Source organism: Parasteatoda tepidariorum, chromosome 2, assembly GCF_043381705.1.
Source record: "Parasteatoda tepidariorum isolate YZ-2023 chromosome 2, CAS_Ptep_4.0, whole genome shotgun sequence".
Lineage (NCBI taxonomy): Eukaryota > Metazoa > Arthropoda > Arachnida > Araneae > Theridiidae > Parasteatoda > Parasteatoda tepidariorum.
The window spans coordinates 29,094,681-29,114,451 of NC_092205.1; the positions used below are offsets into that span (position 1 = coordinate 29,094,681).

Below are 19,771 nucleotides of genomic sequence, written 5' to 3' on the forward strand. Positions count from 1 at the left end.
ATACAACATTATATGCTTTATTAAATAAATATTATTAACAAATAATCGACATAACAACTACTGTCATTCCAATGAAAACTGATATTATCCAACAAAATGAGTGCACGCACTACATTTTGACAAAAAGTAATAAAATAAATTTTGAAAATATTTTAACTGATTAATTAATAAAAAAAAGTAAATTGTTTTAATTTCAATTAAATATGATGGACTTATTTTTGGTAGAAAAAACTCCAAAGAACAGACAATATTGCAACGTAAAATTATTACGTAGTAAGTAAAATGCATGCATATCGTCTCTTAATTATTAAATAAACTTCAATGTCTAAGCTAATTCTAAATCAGGATAGACATAAAAATACCACATTTTCAATTTTTAAAATAAACTTATAAAGAAAGTGAAAAAAATAGAATTTCCAAGCAATAGAAAGAAAAGTAATTGTCATTCTAAGGCAGGAAATCGGTAAAACCTACATATTTTTTTTTTGCTTAACAATAACAGCCGTAAATATGATTCTGTTTCTGGAAGCCATAAGAAACCTATTATCACAGTACCTACCTTAGGCAGTATATTAGGTACATATAACTAAATTTAATCAATCACTTTCTTTAATTGTTTATTTTTTAGAAGATAGGAATAATTTTCTGAAATAAAAATGTATAGAAGTAGTTGAAGATTATTCTGCTTTAGCACAGAAGAAAAAAGCTCAATAGACTGATTTTATAACAAACAATAAATATATTTTTAAAAAGCTATTTTTCAATTATTCTTTAAAAAAAAAAGAAAGTAAACTATTTGAAATAATCACACAGAGAGTATAAAAAAATTGCAATAGCTTGAAAAATTCTGATGTATGATTTGACGAAATAACGAAATGTATGATTTGTACGAATGACGAAAAATTTGCAAGTTAACTTACTTTTAGTTTCATTTTAAAGAAACAATTGAACTGCTTGTGAATAAATTGGGTAATTAAACTTTTTATAATAATAAACACATTTTTCATAAATTTTATTACACAAGGACTTAAAGTATCTATTTAGAAAAAAAATCCATAATTGATTCGGATAACTGTGATGATTAAGTACCAGCAGAATCAAAGAGCTTTATCCAGAGACACTTCATACATTTAAAATTTGCAAGGTGGAAAGTCAAAGTAAGCTTACAAAGGGATCATAACCATATGTGGAAAAAATTGGGGAAGCACCTACCAAAGGACTGATTTAATGAAACTTGTACGGCAAAGGGACAACTTTTACAGCTACAGTAATTAAAAAGCATATTTAAAAACAGAGAAAGGTTTTGATCAAACATTTACAATTTGTTTATTGATATTTTGAAAAATTTCACCTTAAAAGAAACAGTGAATCCAAAGAATAGTTTAACCTAACTAGGTATTAGGTTTAAAGCAAGGAAAAGAAAGAAAAAAATGGGTTCTAATAAATTTTTCGGTTTAAAAAAAAATCTTTTTAGTAATAATTCATAATTAGGGCCCTATAAATTATGCGAAGATGCGGAANTTTTCAGTTTCAATTGTTTTCTGGATCATTCGCAACCTGCATGCCTAATTTTAAAAGACACCGCATCCTTGCAGCATAATTTTTAAAAATCGCCGCATCCTAGCCGCATAATTTTTAAAAAATTTCCGCATAATTTATAGGGCCCTATTCATAATTTATTTATAAAAATTAATTTACACTTTATAGTATCTTTAATATAAAATTCATTTGTGTTGTGTTTCAATAATAACAATATTACGTTAACATCAAAAGGAAAATCAAATTTGGATTTCAATTTATTTTTTTTTAAATTATAAATTTTTGCATTTCATAAAAATTTAAAAGAATGTATCATTTATGAAATAAGTAGGAATCAATCATCAGATTGTACCCATCTTACTGCACTGATCCACATTCGGTTACTTACCAAATCATGCTTTTTTTGTTTACCCTTTTGCGGTAATTTTTCCATCTCCACATAACACTAGACGAAGAACCTGTCAACAGCAATGTCAGATCCCCCCCTCCCACTCATATTTATTTTGCTTTTAAGGGGACATGGGACCTTGAAATCATAAAATTTTCAAAAAAAATTTTTTTTGTTAAAAATATAAAGATAGTCAGCCTGAATCACGTGTTGTTCAAATTTTTTCGATACGATGATTTTTTATGATTTTATAGCTATTTTTCTGAAAAGTGGGCGTGGCACTTTTGACGTTCCATAAGCTGTCTGTTTGTTTACATTGTAGTTATCAAGCTTATTTTGATTTTTTTTTATGTTCAAATCAATATTTCTATAAAATATTTTTTAATTAGTATAATGTGACACTGTTTGGCAACGCCAAATTAACTTTAACCGTACTTTTGTTTAACCGTACAATTGTGGGCACTTTGAATTCAAATGTATGAAATTTTCTAGCATGTTATCGAAATTCTGCAATATGCTTTTCCTATGTCAATGTCAATAATTTTTTTATTTATCTGGTATCAAATATATTATTTGTTTTATTAAAATTATAGAGAATAATGTTTTTAGTGTAATTTTTATGCACACAAAAATAATCTTTTTTCTTTGTTTCAAGGTTACATATGACATATTGATATGATGCATAACGAACAATATTTTTATGTAAAAATCGTTTGTATTGGTAAAAATTTAGCATTTATTATATTAAGAATACATCGGAAGTTCTTTTTATATTTTAAGCATGATATTATAGCTATTACAGTGAGTTTTAGTTAATTTACACAAAAAAAGTAGTTTTTCTCCGTTAACTTTTTTTGCATAATTTACTTCTATAATTTGTCCCTTGTGTCTGAATAATTGAAAATTTTGCCTGAAAATTTTTCATATGCTTCATATGACTGTTATAAAGACAATGTAGCATTGTTTTCACGAAATATTAATTATAAAGTTTTTTATACAACTTTAACTGTAGGAGGAAATGAAAATTTTCGAAAAAAAAGCGTCAAAACTAAAAAAAAAAAAAATTTCTCAAAATCTGTTGAAGTGAAACAATAACTGATGCTAGAGAGTCTTTATATCAAGAAAAAATTTTAAATTATTTGGATGAAATTTTAGACACAAGGGACAATTTTTGTATTTTTTTAAATTTTCATATTTTATTAAATTTTTAAAAAAATTTTGACCAAAATTGTTTTTACTTGGCCTATTTCCTAAAATATGCTAAAAAATAAATAAATTATGTTCATAATAGTAAAATTAAATTAAAAAACAAGTTTTCATAAATTTTCATTTCAAAGGTCCCGTGTCCCCTTAAGTTATAATTTTAAGATAATAACTATTATTAGCATTGGTATCAGTTATATTTCTCATTTGTAAACAGACTCATAAATTTCAAATTCTAGACAAGAAATTTAATTATACCAATGCTATTGTTAGAGTTACTTGCATATCATTTATAACTTATTTTTCTCATGCTGGATACAATAGCAAACCATAAGTTTGAGTTAAGTATGTAGCATAGAAACTATGCAGACAGACAGGATTCATTGAACAGATTTGTTGCACATCTACACCTGTTTTTTAAACAATTTTTTCTCAATTTCAAAATGCCGGGTGCAAATGCACAACAAACCTGTTCCAAACTCACTTTAAAAATGCTTGGCTAATTTCGTAAACAAAAATTTTCACAATTGTTTGACTTAGAATTTCTTCTTAAATTTACAATGAACATTTGATGGTCGGCTATTGGCCAAGTGTAGAAAAAGTGCATTTAGATCATGTTACTTTTGGTTGCTAGGGATGTGAAAAAAGTTTTTCTTTAATGTTCTATTTCTTTTTGGGTTGTTATTAAATATATGAAATATATTATTTATAGATTATTCAAGTAAAAAAAGTTTACCTTAACAGTTTTAATCATTTTGGCTACTTCCACTTTGCTCTTGCCTTTAACCGTTTCTCCGTTGATGGCAGTTATTTCATCTCCGCACTCCAAGGTTCCATCCTTCGCAACTGGACCATTCTCAGAAATTTGTACTAGGTAGAGGCAAGGGCAAAAAGGTGCTCCTCCTCCAATACTTATTCCAATCAAATTCTTGTCATCCTTCTGAAGATTGATGCACCCAGATGTTAGGGTCATACCCCTATAAACAAATCGTTATTAAAAGTAAAACCCAAATACATGCATTAATATTTTAAAATAATTCAGAGATATACACACTTTAAAATATTCATACAAACATAATAAACATTGTAAAAAACTCAATTCAAATGAACAATTATTTTACTCAAATATCAAATACTAAACTTGTCAAATACATAGAAACCTGACAAGTTGACCAAACATGTCAGTTGACCTCTGTAATAAAGAACTGAATTTATCCAATACATATAAATCAAATGAATGAAACCTTTGTAACCTGAAAGTCTGTCTATCTCTTAAGTTAACTACTCATATAAGTAAACTTTGATCGCTATTTTTAAACTCTTCATATGATGATAAAAAAACCTACTCAGAGATTTGTTTATACTTACATATTATGTGTTGAACCTTCACGAAATTAGTGAAATAGTATTTAGACAACCTAAATCTCTTTATGAGTTGAGCATAAGGGAAACTTATATAAGCTTTTGCAATAAATAGGTTTTTAAGTAAAATAAAATAAATTTTAAAATCGAGAAAAAAAGGTAGTTTTCTTATTACACATGCACCATTAGATATTTTAAAAAAATATTTACAACGAATTACTGATGTGTATAATAAACAAAATATCTATATCTAATATTTTTAACTGACCAGTTTAATATTTGACGCCCGGTGGCTGAGTGGTAGCGCTTCGCGCTGCCGTGCCACAGGTCCTTGGTTCGATCCTTGGGCCGGGCAAGGCCGACTCAGCCTTTCATCCCTTCAGTGGGTCGATAAAATGAGTACCAAGCATGCTTGGGAACTAACACTGGGGGTTCCGCGTTCGGCTGACCACCTGACCGGAACATATGCTCCTGCACCCCAGAGCCCAGGGTCAAGAAAACTGAGATGGGCACAGTCGGCCTTGGCCCTCTTAATGGGCTGTCGCGCCACTGAGTTAGTTTTAGTTTAATATTTAAATTTATGCAACATATTACAATTTATTCTGTTATTATTTTCCTTTCTTAACATTTATGAGATATTTTCTAAATATAATTTTAAAATCATGTTAAAAAATTGCATTTATCTTTATTTTACTTCAAAATATAAGATATTTATAACAACATAAATAACATACTACAGTGGAACCCCGATTTTACGTTGTCCGTTTCGTACGTTATCCCGCTTCTTACGTCATTTTCTGCTGATCCGTGAAAATTGCCTATACCGACAATGTTAAAAAATCCCGGATTTTGCGTTACCCCTTTTATGAAAATCCCGCTTGATGCGTTTTTCTACAAACAGATCAAAAAAAAATTTTTTTATTCTATTCGAAATGTTTTTGCTCATTTTTCCGTGCTAGCATACCAAATTAGATTTTCAGTCGGTTTTGTTTGAGTTTCAAAGCTATAGCATTTTATCTCATTTTCGAAACCTCAGTCATCGTGTTCTTTTCTCGAAAGAAGATGTCGAAACGAAAATGCTTTTCTCTAGCCGAAAAGGCTGAAATCATCGAAAAAGCTAATGAATTTCATGGCACTAAAGTTGATCTTGCTAAATCTTTGGGTATTGCTTATTCAACTTTGCAAATGATTTTAAAGCAAGAAGCTTCAGTAGAACTGAACGCTGAAAAACTCGGAAAATATGCCAAGAAGAGAAAAACCCTTAAAACATCTCCGTATGATGAGTTAGAAAAAATTTTAATGAACTGTTTCAAGGAAGCCAGAGCAGCAAAGATTCCTATATATGGATCCATCCTGAGAGAAAAGGCGCTTGAAATTGCTGAAAGGCTTAAACTCCAAGGCTTCAGTGCCTCAAATGGCTGGATCGATCGATTAAAAAAAAAGGAACAATTTATGCTTCAAATCTATCTGTTGCGAATCCGATAGTATAGATATGTCAATTGTGTAACAGCGGAAAGAAGAAACTCTGCCAAATTTATTAAAGGGCTATAATCCAAGTGAAATATTTAATGCGGACGAAACGGGATTGATTTTTAACCTATTGCCAAACAAGACATTGACAATTAAAGATGAAAATTGCCATGGAGGAAAGCTTTTAAAAATGTGCTTTTATGTTTTGCTCTGTGCAAATGCCAATGGAAGCTAAAAGTTAACGCCTCTTGTGATCGGTAGAGCAGAGAAACCACGGTGTTTCTAAAATATCAAAAGTTTTCCTACCGATTACACTTCAAACAAAAAAGCATGGATGACGCAAGCATTATTTAAAAAGTTTCTTAAAAAACTGGATAAGAAAATGAATTTTCGAAAGCCCAACATAATTTTATTCCTAGACCAATGCACTGCTCATTTAAACCTTAAATTGAAAAACGTGCGAATAGAGTTTTTTCCAGCTAACTGTATGAGCAAACTTCAACCACTGGATTTAGGAATTATACGATCATTTAAAGAGAGTTGCCGGAAGCAACTGGTTAGAAAATCTCTAATGTTTCTTGATTCTGGTGAATTTCAGGATGCTTCTAAGGCAAAAATTAATGTTCTTGAGGCTCTTAATTTGATATCTTCAGCTTGGGACAGTGTCGACATAAAGTGCATTATCAATGGATTCATTAAAGCAGGATTTTCAAAATCGGAGGAGGAGAGCGCTGTTGTTTTGGAAGAAGAAGAAGGTAGCGTGTTTGAAGTTGAGGACCTTCCGGAAGTCGATGATGCATACATCGACTGTGACACAGATATCATTACTTCAGAAATCCCTTCCATAAGTGATTTAATGCCTGATTCCGACGATAGTGCTGATGACGATGAAATAACAGAAGACGTGCGAACAGCTGGTCAAGCGATACAAAGCATAAAAACTCTAAAACAATTTTTACTTGCAAATGCAAATCACGAAGCAAATTTGCAAAAACTTGATAGTATTGAACGAGCTGTATACGAAATTGTAGCTAGAAACGAAAAGCAAGTATAGATTACTCATTTTTTCCACTAATTTAACTGGTAGGTGTTCATTTTTTAAAATATGCATAGATTTTTCTTAACCCCGATTTTACGTTATTCCGCTTCGAGCGTTTTTTATCGCTAGTCCGACAGAAAACGTAAAATCGGGGTTTCACTGTATATATTTTAGAATAACATGCTATATGAGATAATGAAAAAAAAATGACTCATAAATAATATGGTATATATATTAGGATAACATTTTAATAAGAATGTAAAAAAAAATTAGGATAACATGTTAATCATCTGACTAAATTGACCACTAAAGTAAAGCAATGTAAGTGATCAACTTACACAGGCATAACTATATTTGGTACTTGGCCAGCATTGGATAAATTATTTTTATTAAAAATTCTTATTACATTTTTTTGAGTAAATAAAATTAAGAAATTTAAAAAATTTTGAGTCTTAAAATGATATGTTTAAATTATTTATATAAGTTTGCCACAAAAAATTCATTAAAATAGTGTCCGGTTACGTTTACTTTAAATTTCAAAGTCGTTTTCGAAATGTGAATTCTTTGGACTTCAAATTACCATGTGCCACAAAAATAAACCTTTTCCTAGAAGAAAAAATTTTAAGCTCTGTTGATTAGATTTAAGATATTGATTAATATCTTAAATCTACTTTAATCATGTGCAGGTGATAAAATTTTACTAAAAATAATAATAATAATAACTATAAAGATATTGCTCTATCAATGTTAATACAACTAATTTCGTGTTAGTGTTATTCTTCATTTTACTGATAGTATTAAATTAGAATTTAAGTATAATTGCATTTTACACAGATAGATGGTGGTTGAATGTGTTCAATCAAGTTGGATATATTGTAAGTAAGGCTAGAGATAGTAACCCAATACTGTCGACCATCAAGAAACACTCATCAGATTGTTTAAAGTAAAAAAAGTGTGACATTGTTTAAATGGTTACTTCATGACATATATTGATAAAAAAATGGACTTTAATTCCCTTTCTTCAAAACAAAGAAGCAAAGTAACAAATAAATGAGAAAAAAATTTAACTCTTAACTTAATTCTGTTAAAGAAGTTTTATTTTAAAAATAGCAAAGATGGAGTTGCATTGTAATTTAAAAGCAATTGAATAAATGTTAAATATTTTTCTCATCAATTTATAATCTGATGGCAACATCTTCTATGTTTGCAACAAAAATCAGCATGTTTCCAATGAAGGGAACCTTTTTTTTTTTAATGAAGTATGTAGTTTACATACCATTTTACTTTTTTAAACCAAACAGTTACCGTATTGCAATTTGTATTAATTTTCTTATTCATACAATGGATTGCATAGCCCTAAAATTCTACATAAAACATTGTAATCTTGTTCTTCTGTGCTCAATTATCTACCACAAACAACAACTTTAAGGCAAGATTTCATAGTTGTAAGAGTGACTGTTTTCCCATAAATCAAATGACATAGATTTCATTTTTTTGCATGCATCAAGGTAATTTCTCTCCATAATGTAACATATAAATATACATATGTTAAAAAAAATTCTAAACTTCAATTTTGGAAAAGAAAATGATATCTTAAGACATTTCTGAAGGCATAAAATTTTGCAAGAGATCGCTTTGAAACTCTATACGAAGATTTAAGCATTTTTAAAGCGAAGTTAATATTAAGGCTCAATTTATAACAATGCCAAAATCTGAGTCTTCAACTGAATAAATGTGAATTAACTGATGCAATTCTGAATTATAATATTTATTCAATAGTTTCACTGGCCCATAATATTGTGCACTTATTAAAAAAAAAAAAACTACAAATGTTTACTGTTGAGAACAAAATGAAAACTATTATGAATGTTTTGTGTAAATTTTTTTAGCAGAAAGAAAAAAGAACAAAAATAAATAATACAAAACAATAAGTTTTGAAAAACAAAGCAAAATAAATAAAAGGAAATAAAAGCATATTACTAAATAGCATATTAAAATAAACAAGCCAAAACAACAAAACAAAATCAACAAAATAACAAAAACAAATGAAATTAAGCAAAACAAAGTTACATGCGATCTTCCATGTACTGAAAATAAGGCCCACATTCATCCGGATCAGACATATGGATTTTTGAATAATCTGTTGAAAACATCCTCACCACCTTAGAAAATAAAAATAAAACACTCATAATAAAACACTCATCAACATGTCAGATTGCGATAAAAAAAATTTAAAAAAAACTTTTAACATTTTTATTTGAATTTGGAATGTAAATGTAAAATATATGTTACTGTTGTTTGTTAATTATTCAATTTGCTTTGATAGCAACCAAAATAAAAATAGCTTTTCAAAACTGTATAAGTTAGAAAATATAAATAAAATGATTTATAATTCATAAGCAAAAATGGTTTTTACACTACCTAAATTGTAATGTGTAATAATTTTGTTCTTAACTACCTCTAATTAGCATACCTAGTAAATATCCAATACAAATAAGATAAATGCACACAAATCAACTATAAAATATTGAACAGGACAAAATATTAGATACAATTAATATATTATACGAATAACAGTCACTGATAGAATAACATGAGAGGATACATGCCAAATACCTGTTGATGACTTTCAACAATGTATAAGATTTGATAACGTCCGATGTTGTTAAAAATTATAGGAAGAATATTATTTTGAAAATTTTCTATTATTTATATATACACCACCTAAGCTAAGTAAAAGTGCCTTTACCTGAGATTTCCCTACCTGTAAATTAGACAGATAGCATTATAAATTGGCAAGATTTTGGTCGCTTATAGCTAGATTTTAGAAAGAGGGTGAAAGATTCAAAAAACTAATTATTGAATTACATAATTTTATCTTTTTTAAATTTAATAAAGAAGTCATTATAACGTTAAACAGTGTTAATATGTAGAAGAAGTTGAAATCTTGTTTTTTATTTAAAATAATACAGTTTAATAAGTCAGAGTCAAGATTGCCTATATGACTTAGCACTGTACATTGGGATATTTATTACATATAAAATTTTTCACTTAACTATTATTTCAATCTCCATTTTTTGTCATTAGAAAATCTCATAAATAATTCACTTTGCCTGTTTTCTGTAATAACATAATTCTCCAAAATAAGTGGGGTAGCCTATTGTAAATTTTTACCATTTAATCGACTATTACATTTCAGTTTAAAGAATATTAAAAAGCTAGGGAAGATTACAGTAAATACGTCAAAACTGTCTCTAAGTTTTGATGACTTGATGGTGGTTTTTAGCAAAAAACTAAAAAAGAAATCAAAAGGTATAAATCACAGCCACCGTTGGGCAAAGTAGAAAATGTTTTTCTTTTATATTTTTCCAAATTAAAAAGCCTCTTGACACCTTAGGCAGAGTAGTAAGCCTGAACTTATACTGATGTGGAAATAACCCCTTAAGTCATACGAGTTCTTACAGTAAGTAAAATGCCTTTAGTAATTTATAGATAAAATAATGTTTTAGAAAATCCAATAGAAAGATTTGCTAATAAAATTGTGAATACAAACAAAACTTCATATTTCTAACCTAAATTGTGGTTTGTTAGAACAAGTTTTATAAGAATAAAACTACAGAAAGCTTAGATCGAGATTCGTCCGAAAGTGCTAACAAATTTGAGATTTTTAGAGGCTACGACAGGGATAGGAGTTAGTGTAACAAATACCTTCAGTTGTTGTGCATATCAATCTAAAATACAATAAAAAAATGCTACGGAAATTTATAAAATTTTTGCATAAAAGCAAATACACTTCAAAATTTGTACAAAAAATTATAATTTGTACACGCATTCTCCTTAATGTGTATTGAATTCGATTTGTTGAAAACAAAAAGCGTATTCACTAACTAAATATTTTTTAAATCAATATATTTAAAATTGCATAAGGAGCTTTTTACATTTTATCTTCTTCCATAAAAAATGAATCATCGTTTTCCAAGTCTAACATTTTTATTTCTTGATATAATACACAGCAATTGAATTCTTGTTAAATTATTATAAGTAGCCGAAAGAAGAACAAAAAAACAATTGAACCCCACATCAACAAAAACAAACAACAGTTTCGGTTAACGTCTATAACATTTGTTCGATGTTTTATTAATTAAAAATGTTAAGGTATGATTACAAAATGCACAATACATTGAATACAATATATATTTTTAAAAAACAGTTTTTAGCTGTCAGTAGTGTGTCAAATTAACTTATTTAATGAATTTATGAGTCTAGGTAAAAAGTAAGAGATTACAAGCGTTTCAACATACACATACAACTGCAACTTCAACTTCCACGTCGATTGTTTGCAAGTTATTTTTTGTTTACATTATACTTTAATCGTCATCGTTTACCTCATTAAATTCACGCATCATGGAGATTTTAATCTAAAAAAATAAAAGAATTGAACCAGTTGTTCCCATTTTCTACCAGTAATCACTAATACTGTTTTTTCCTTATGGGTCTTTGGTACACCTGCCACATAACTAAATCCTTTTTCACGCGTGAAGCTTATCGAAGGAACAGTTCCATCTCTCTCTTATTGCTTGAAACATGAGAAAATAAATAATTAGCAAATATTTAATTCTTTTCTTATTTATTTCAACCATGGGAGAGGTTTTAGTGTTGCTATTTCTATCATCTGCCATGCTAATAGGATGTTATATGGCAGGAATGATTCCATTGATTGTATCTTTGTCTGAGGTAATCACTCATGCTATGTTCTTTGGTTGCCTATAAAATTAATATTTGCATGCATGTCACATTTTTTAAAAATAAAATCTTGTATTTTATTGTAAGCAATCTAAATCAGAGTATTTTTTTCCTTCCCTTTTCTGAATAAAAGATTTATTGCATGTCAAAAAAACTAAAATCAATAAATGTTAGAAACAAATGAGAAATTTAAAACAAATCTATATCAATTTTACTTGGTGCACATAAAACTCTTCAGTGATTTTTTTAAAGCTTGATGTGCTGTATTAATTATTGATTAATAGTAAATTTAAATTGAATTATTATATTTTATTAAATTAATTTTAATATTGATAAATAGAAAGGGAATTTTTAGTAGTTATAACAAAACATGAATTGGAAGCGGGAACGTTCTTGCTTTGGCCAAAGCTTTGCATTTGCTGTTAGAACAGATGGAACAATACAATATTGATTTGATTGCCATTCAGGAGATTTTAGAGAAGTCAATGGAATTTGACATTGAGACATACCATCTTTTTATTGATTTTAAGGCTGCTTTAGTATCAAGAGAAATTATCTTTTTGAAGCACAGAATACCTTCGAAACTCATTAAATTGACGAGACTTACATGGAAAGATGCAAAGTGTAAGATTAAGTTTCTGGGGTCTGTCAGAAAATTTTGACACATTTATAGGTGTTCAACAGGGAGATTCTCACTCCTATCTTTTTAATATTACACTTGAGAGAGTTATTCGTGATTCAAACATCAATACCAGTGGTCACATTTTTACTAGATCAGTACAACTACTTGCATATGCTGATGATATTGAGGAAATTGCTCGTTCCTTTCCTTCCCTGAAAGAGGCATTTCTTGTCCTTGAGGTGGCTGCAAGACAAGTGAACTTAGTCATAAATGTAGAGAAAACAAAATATATGTTTTTCTCAAGAAACAGAGTCCCAGTCCCCTATCTTGAAATAGATTTGAAACAATAAGGAGTTTTACTTACTTAGGATCAATTATTACTATTGACAACAGAATGACTCCTGAAATAAAAAATTGACTATATCTGGGCTGAGAAAATTTATTAAATCTAGGTTTCTTTCTAGTAAAACAAAATTTTTAATCTACAAAACTCTTGTCTGGCCAGTTTTGACTTACGCTTCTGAAACTTGAACAATGACAAAACTGGAGGAAAATTGTATCGCAATATTTGAGAGAAAGATTTTGTGGGTATACTTGGTGGTGGGAATGAAAGCAATAACTGGAGAAGGAGATTTAACTTCCTACTGTACAAGATTTATAAGCAACCCAATATTATTAAATACATATAAATAAATAGAATGATTTGGATGACCCACATGATTCGAATTAGTGATGACAATATAATAAAAAGGAAGCCCACTGGAACAAAAAAGCAGGGAAGGCCACAATTGAGATGGGCTAACTCAGTGGAGTCCGATTTTCTTCAATTAATGAAAAGAATTTGGAGATCAAAGATAAATCTGAAGCCATTCTGGAGAAATCTTCAGAGGAAGGTATTGGGCTGTATGTCCATCTATGATGATGTAACAAAAACAATTATGTTATAACTTCTCTCTTTCACTTTTTCTTTGTTACTTTCTTTGGCACAGTTATTTTCTTTTTCAAATTTGGCGTTAGAGTTAGGATTGTAAAACAATTGAATTTCCTGATTATTTTTTTTTTATAACAAAAATGCCTATAATTTCATAATAAGTACTATGAATCATAGTGTATGATGACTTAAAAAAATAATACATACATTATGATTTGTAGTTTCAAAAATTACACATTACACTGCTAGTTTGACTTTATGTTATGCATACTTCGGTTAAGGGTCGCTATAGATTAGAAGAAGTTTTTTCAAATGTCTTAACAAATCAGGTAAAGGTATTTAATTGGAACATTTAGATATTCTTAAAAAATTTTAATAATTTCTTCTGAATTTTTTTTTGTTGTTTACTTTATATCAATGAATAGATTATAAGGAGAGAAAAAAAACAGATTTTGACAGCTCTCACACATATATTTAGATTTATTTATAAAAGTATTTTTAACTAAAAAGTTACTTTACCCTTCGTTATTTTAAAAATGAATCAAATACATTAGTTTTCAGTATTAACAAAACAGTATATTCACCATGACCAATAAACCAATTGCTTTTAAAAATAACTAATAATTATAAAATAATAAGGATAGATACCTCATAGATTACTGGAAGATAGGAATATTATCCATTATGCTTCATGACGAGAGTATTTTTCTATAAAATATATTGCTTGGTTTGTAAGTTTATATTTAAAAAATTATTTGTCTTTAATGTAAGGTAAAAGTCTTGTATTGTGTTTTATTTGTTATAAATGCATAAATATGACTGAACTGAAAATCAGCATGATTTTATTAAAATAAGTGTCATCGATTAGGCGAATTGGAATGAAATTTTTCTTGTAAGTGCTTATTACATTACAGCCACCTTAGTATAAAAAAGTGGTATACAATGTAGCAATTCTCTTACTTAATCTTTCTGTTAAGAGCAAAAATCTACAGAAAAATGAAATGTCGCACAAGTGTTTTCAACTGCATTTCGCCTTAAAAGAAATAAAGGGTATTTCAATTATATATGTGCCTGGTGCCTTTACTATGTGCAAAAATAATTAAAGGATAATCATAATACTGCATTTGAATTAATTGTGATAAAATGTACTTCTGAGGATTAAAAAAAAAACACTTAGGTAAAAGCACTTCTGATAGTTTTAATGTATTTCTTTTGATTGCAGGACAAATTACAAATTGTTTCAGTCTTGGGAGCTGGACTTTTAGTTGGGACTGCCCTCTCTGTGATTATACCAGAGGGTGTTAACACATTATACTCAACACAATTAAGTAAGTTGCTTTCGTGTTTGATCTTAAATGCCAGGCTTGAATAAAGAAAGCATTGTTTACACTCTGTTTATGTCTCAGATCCTTAGCAAATATTCATAGAACTGTTTTAAGAAAAAAGTTTCTCAGACTCAATCTAAACAAAAGCTTTAATGTTAACAAACTATTAAAACTTTGAGATATCTGTATTCAAGCTTTTGTTTGAATTGAGTCTAAAAGCTTTTTCTCAGAAAAGTGTTTTTTTTTTTTTTTTTTTTTTTTTTTTTTTTTTTGTCTTAATAGCTGTGGTTGTAAACATATGAGGTTTATCTAAATGATGCTATCAATATTATCTTTTTTTCGTAATTATCAACATGAACATGAAGCTAAATTAGTCACGTCTTGTTGGCTCAGAACCACCAAAGAACAATTATCAGTGTTCCTTTGGACAAGCAATCGATGCTAAAAAATGGCATATTACTGTTTTTTTTTTAACTTTCAATTTTTAGTTTTATACAGTTTTAATATCACAAAATAGCATCATTTCATCAAAATTGAGAACATTTTACATTCTTTGTATGGTAATTTTCCATTTAAATCTACTTTATTTACTTTTTTTTAACAAACTAATAGAAACATTTAAACTGGCCAGTGAAAATGTAACATGACTGTACATCTACAGCTAAATTAAATTATATTTTATTTCAACAGAGCAGCTAGAGGCTTTGAAGCACATTCAAAAGGAAGTCTTAACTCAAGAGTCAGTTTCTCAAGCGCACATTCCAGAAATACATGACTTTGAGCCCCATTCTGTCATTGGGGTTGCCTTAGTCTTAGGATTTATATTCATGCTACTAATAGACCAAATAAGTTCAGCTCACAGCCTACACTCCTCAACAGCTGGTAAGTCTCCTATGAGTGGAAGATATTTTTAAGATAGTTTTAAAATTATAAGCTGTTTAATTTGTAACAAAAAACACTATCCAGGCCATTCAGCAACTGAGAAAAATGCATCTCAGAAGTTTAAATTTGACATACTTTCGTCACTTTTAAATATGTATTTAATGCTAGCTTTTTTTTCCTTTACATAATCTTACATTGCACTTTGTTTTGCTGTGCGAAAGATATACTATTTTGAGACTTGATGTTATGAAAGAATGTACAAGAAGTAAGATAGATAAGAAATATTTGCTGATTAGTTCAAGAATAATGAAGTCCACTTTGTCGTCTGAAAAAGTTCAGCTACAAGGTTAAAATTTGACATGCTGAAAAGACCATTTTTGTTTATGCATTTAACACAATTTTTTTCTTAATTCTTGTTTGTTAAAAAATTTTTGAAATTTTAAGTGCTTTTTCTTGAGATTTTTCACTTTATTTACTTTAAATAATAATGTTTTCAATATTTAGGCAAATTTATTCATCTCTCACATGATCTTTATTTTATAAATTCTTATCAAAAGTAACAACAACAAAAAAAGAAATTTTATGTTGCCAGATATATCTTAACCTTTATATTGAAATTTTTAAAAATATAATAACTTAATTTTAAAAAAATGAATCCATTTCCAATTCAAACTGTTATAGGGATTAGTCTCATTAATAAGTAAAATTGCTTTTTACTAGTTCTATGTTATGTCACACGTTTTTTTTTTTTTTTTTTTAAATATACTTAAATTTTTTTCAGATCCAGATAATTTGTCATGATTATTAACGAAATGTTCTTTATTTTTATGGAAAATATTGACTTTAAAAAATAAAAAAAAATATGAATGCAAAAGAATTATGAGGGGTTTTGAGCGGGGTTAACAGGAGGCAGAGCCTTTTAGTGGTTAGAAAATAAAGTAAGTTCATAAAAACGAATGCAAAAGTCAGTCTTTGTCCCACATAGCATAAGTTTGTCAATAATTCCTTATGATTCTTATTCTAGGTTTTCCTTAGTCTGTGGTAAAAAATTTGCAAAATCTATGTAATTTTGTGTGACTGAAAATGTGAAAGGCATCATCACTTAAAAAAGTAGTTTTAACTCATATGTATTCATTGTGATATTAAAAAAGATATATGCCAAAAAAATAATAATTTTCGTTGGATAAAATACAATGGATGGCTGAAATTTTCTGACACAAATAAAATAGTTTTTTATTTTTATAATACTATATAATAGTGTAATCTGATGGAATTGATACTAAAATCAAGTAATAATAGTTCTCTATTTGTCAAGTAAAATGAAAAATTTTAAATGCATTCTGTTTTTTGAATAAAACTTATATCTGCTAAACAATTTATGTTTTGTTTAAATCTGTTACAGATGTTGAATCTTCCTCTAAGCAGGATCGTCATAAAATTACTGCTACTATAGGACTTGTTGTACATGCTGCTGGTATGTTGTACTTTCATTCATTTTATATTGTTATTACTATAATAGAATATCTAAGAGTATTGGGGAGCTTAAGGAGGCGCTGTATTGCGAGAGGCATTTTTTATGGTTCATTTTGTTTTATATGTATTGGTACTGGCAAATACGATATAGGCCCTATCTAAATTTTGATAAAAATCACAATGATGTTTGTATGGGGGCTAAAAAGTTGCCTGAAAAAATATAAATTGCATTCATTAGGAAATCGACACTTGATAAGGCTTAAATGTTACAGGATATGGTTATGTATAAATGACCATTATATCATGCAAATAAAGAAAGGAAAATTTATAAAAATTAAATAATAATTTTGAGTTATTAGAATCTCTAAGTGCAATTGCTGCAGATGCAAGAAAATAAAAATTATAATCTACCCACAGAATGACATCATATAAAGTAAGTCATTTAATAAAAATAGAAAAATCTTTGATGATTTAAAATCTAAAGATCTTTAAAATTATTCACCAGAATTGTCATCAGAAATAAGATCTAAATATTCAGTATTCAGATCTGTTAATGTTATCATTAGAATAGTGTTCATTTCCATTAAGAAAGAATGCAAAAATCCACTTTTGTTGCCATCAAGCTCATTTGAGATTCCTCACCTCTTACAAGAGATCATTATTTTTTTATTTTATAACAGTCATTGAACAACCAAGTCAATTTTTTGGGTTTACGACTAGTAATGTTCAACTCTGTAGCCCTGTAATTTTGAACCCAATCCAGAAGACAAGGGAACTTATGGATCAAGTATTGGGAGAATTTCACTTTCGTTGGAGGTCTTTTTAATGGAACTAACCCGCATTTGCATCACATAGAAAGGTAAACCTCCCACTGTTAGCCTGGCGGCAAGGGGACACTAACCCATGATCTGTCTTCCACCAAGGATATTTTATGCAGCACTGTGGTCGGTGCAAGCCGGAAGCAGAATTTCTATCGACCAGCCAAACCGAACGCTCGATCCCCGGAATCATCACGGTTCAAGAGTTCATTATAGCCATCTCCAAGCAGTAGTTAAAGCCCCCAAGTCAATAATATCTTAATGGGAGGTACATTTTGAATTCCCGGATGGTGTTATTTCCTACTGCTGAATAACTTTTCCTACTCTCCTTACTCCGCTTTCAAAGAATGCCATCCAGCACGCATCAGCGGATAGTTCAAGACTTGTACAACTTTATTCACCCAATCTCTCATGCACTTTCTATTGATATTAAAATGTTTTAACAAAAATGAAGCTTGTAATGAATTTAGTTGAAATTTAAACCATTACCCTTATGTCATTTTATAGCTTTTAATTATGGCTTTTAATTTTATGCCTATTATGTACAAAGGGAGATTAAACATCTTGCCTCTAGAAATGATGGATACAATTTGATTCTTTAGTCACTGTAAACGTGTGCATGTTTCATTATGCACCCCATCCATTTCCTGTTTTTCTTTTTAAACCATGATTCTAATAAAGGGTGGGATTGCATGTCTTTTACTCTTTTTCCAATGAATTCCTGAATAAATGCATTAAATAGATTTGTTTCATGTATTTATTCTTCAGTTAAAAAGATTCAATTCTGCTGCCTCTATGACCCCCCTTCCAAATGTTAGTACAGCATATATTAAGTTACAACTTGCTACATCGGAGCTATAGTTTAATTGCAGCTCAGATTTTCTTGTTTAGATATGCATTCGCTTTTCTTGTTATTTTTCATTCGCTTGTAGTTTGGCAATAGTTTCTTTGTTTTTGTAGATATTTTTATTTGAATATTTATATTTAATTGCACTTACTATACTGTTATGTATATTATAGTATTGATTAAGTTATTTTTAAAAATGCTTTAAAATTTAAGTGATTTTTATAAACTTTTTAGAATATAATAAAAGTTATTATAGAATCATTTGTTATGTGTCTTTAAAAACATGTAACATGTCTTTGAAAAAAAATTTGGCACAGATTGGCTTGGCTTTTTTAACATATTAGGTCAGCTAATACAGAGGATATGCAGTGTGGAAATTTTTCATTCAAAGAGAAAATGTGGTGACCTTTCTACAAACCCCACCTAGAATGAACCCTGCTTTATATCTTATCTTTATATATCCAGTTTTTTTTTATTTTTTTTTTTTACCTTCTCTTTTGAAAACGATTAGATTTTCAGTTTTAGTAATGAATATAAATGTATAAATCTCTGCCCCTAAAAGTCTCAAATTTGTAGAAACAAGTTAGTCACTATAATATAATAAAATATTTATGCAAATTTCTATGTTCTAAGAAATTTGTATTAAAAGCATTTTTTGAAGCTGAATAAATAATTTTCTTCTAATTTGTAAATTGAATTAAAGCTATGATTTTTCTTTTAAAAAAAATACTCAGTTGAATTAAATTAACTGATTTAAATTTATGTGACCCTGGTTTAGAATAGAAATACTTGTTTTTACAAGTTTTTAAAACGAACAAAAAATAACATTTATTCTAATTATGTACCACAATATGTTTTTCGAATTTTTTATTTCATTCATCTTCTGATATTTGCTGGATATTGTGTTCATATACATTTAGTTAGTCATTATAGTTACCTATTAAAATGTACTATTTTCTTTTATAGTTGAAGAGGTATATTATTAATGAATAATATAAAAATGATACCATAAATGTTAAGTACTACTGATGACTGGGTGACCAATGCATATACACTCATGATCAAAAATAAAGGAATGTGTTATTTAAACAAAGAGGGCCTTATTTTGCTCAGTTATTTTGCTCTGAAT

General features: G+C 28.6%; 2 protein-coding genes across 4 annotated transcripts in view; one reads left to right on the forward strand and one right to left on the reverse strand.

Annotated features, from left to right (window-relative positions):
- LOC107449621 (protein interacting with PRKCA 1) overlaps positions 1 to 11,314 on the reverse strand; it is a 23,354-nt gene extending 12,040 nt beyond the window's left edge. The window contains exons 1-3 of one of the 2 annotated variants that reach the window (XM_016065204.3): positions 10,940 to 11,314; positions 9,072 to 9,163; positions 3,867 to 4,107 (exon numbers count right to left, since the gene is read on the reverse strand). In XM_016065204.3, coding sequence (XP_015920690.1) covers positions 3,867 to 4,107; positions 9,072 to 9,154 — 324 coding nt within the window. In that variant the 5' untranslated portion in view covers positions 9,155 to 9,163; positions 10,940 to 11,314. The remainder of the gene's footprint in view (positions 1 to 3,866; positions 4,108 to 9,071; positions 9,164 to 10,939) is intronic. The other variant, XM_016065207.3, reaches the window with a different exon arrangement.
- LOC107449622 (Zinc/iron regulated transporter-related protein 102B) overlaps positions 11,299 to 19,771 on the forward strand; it is a 16,842-nt gene continuing 8,369 nt past the window's right edge. Inside the window, exons 1-4 of one of the 2 annotated variants that reach the window (XM_016065208.3) lie at positions 11,299 to 11,735; positions 14,520 to 14,625; positions 15,313 to 15,504; positions 16,907 to 16,978. In XM_016065208.3, the coding sequence (XP_015920694.1) occupies positions 11,640 to 11,735; positions 14,520 to 14,625; positions 15,313 to 15,504; positions 16,907 to 16,978 (466 nt within the window). In that variant the 5' untranslated portion in view covers positions 11,299 to 11,639. The remainder of the gene's footprint in view (positions 11,736 to 14,519; positions 14,626 to 15,312; positions 15,505 to 16,906; positions 16,979 to 19,771) is intronic. The other variant, XM_071177398.1, reaches the window with a different exon arrangement.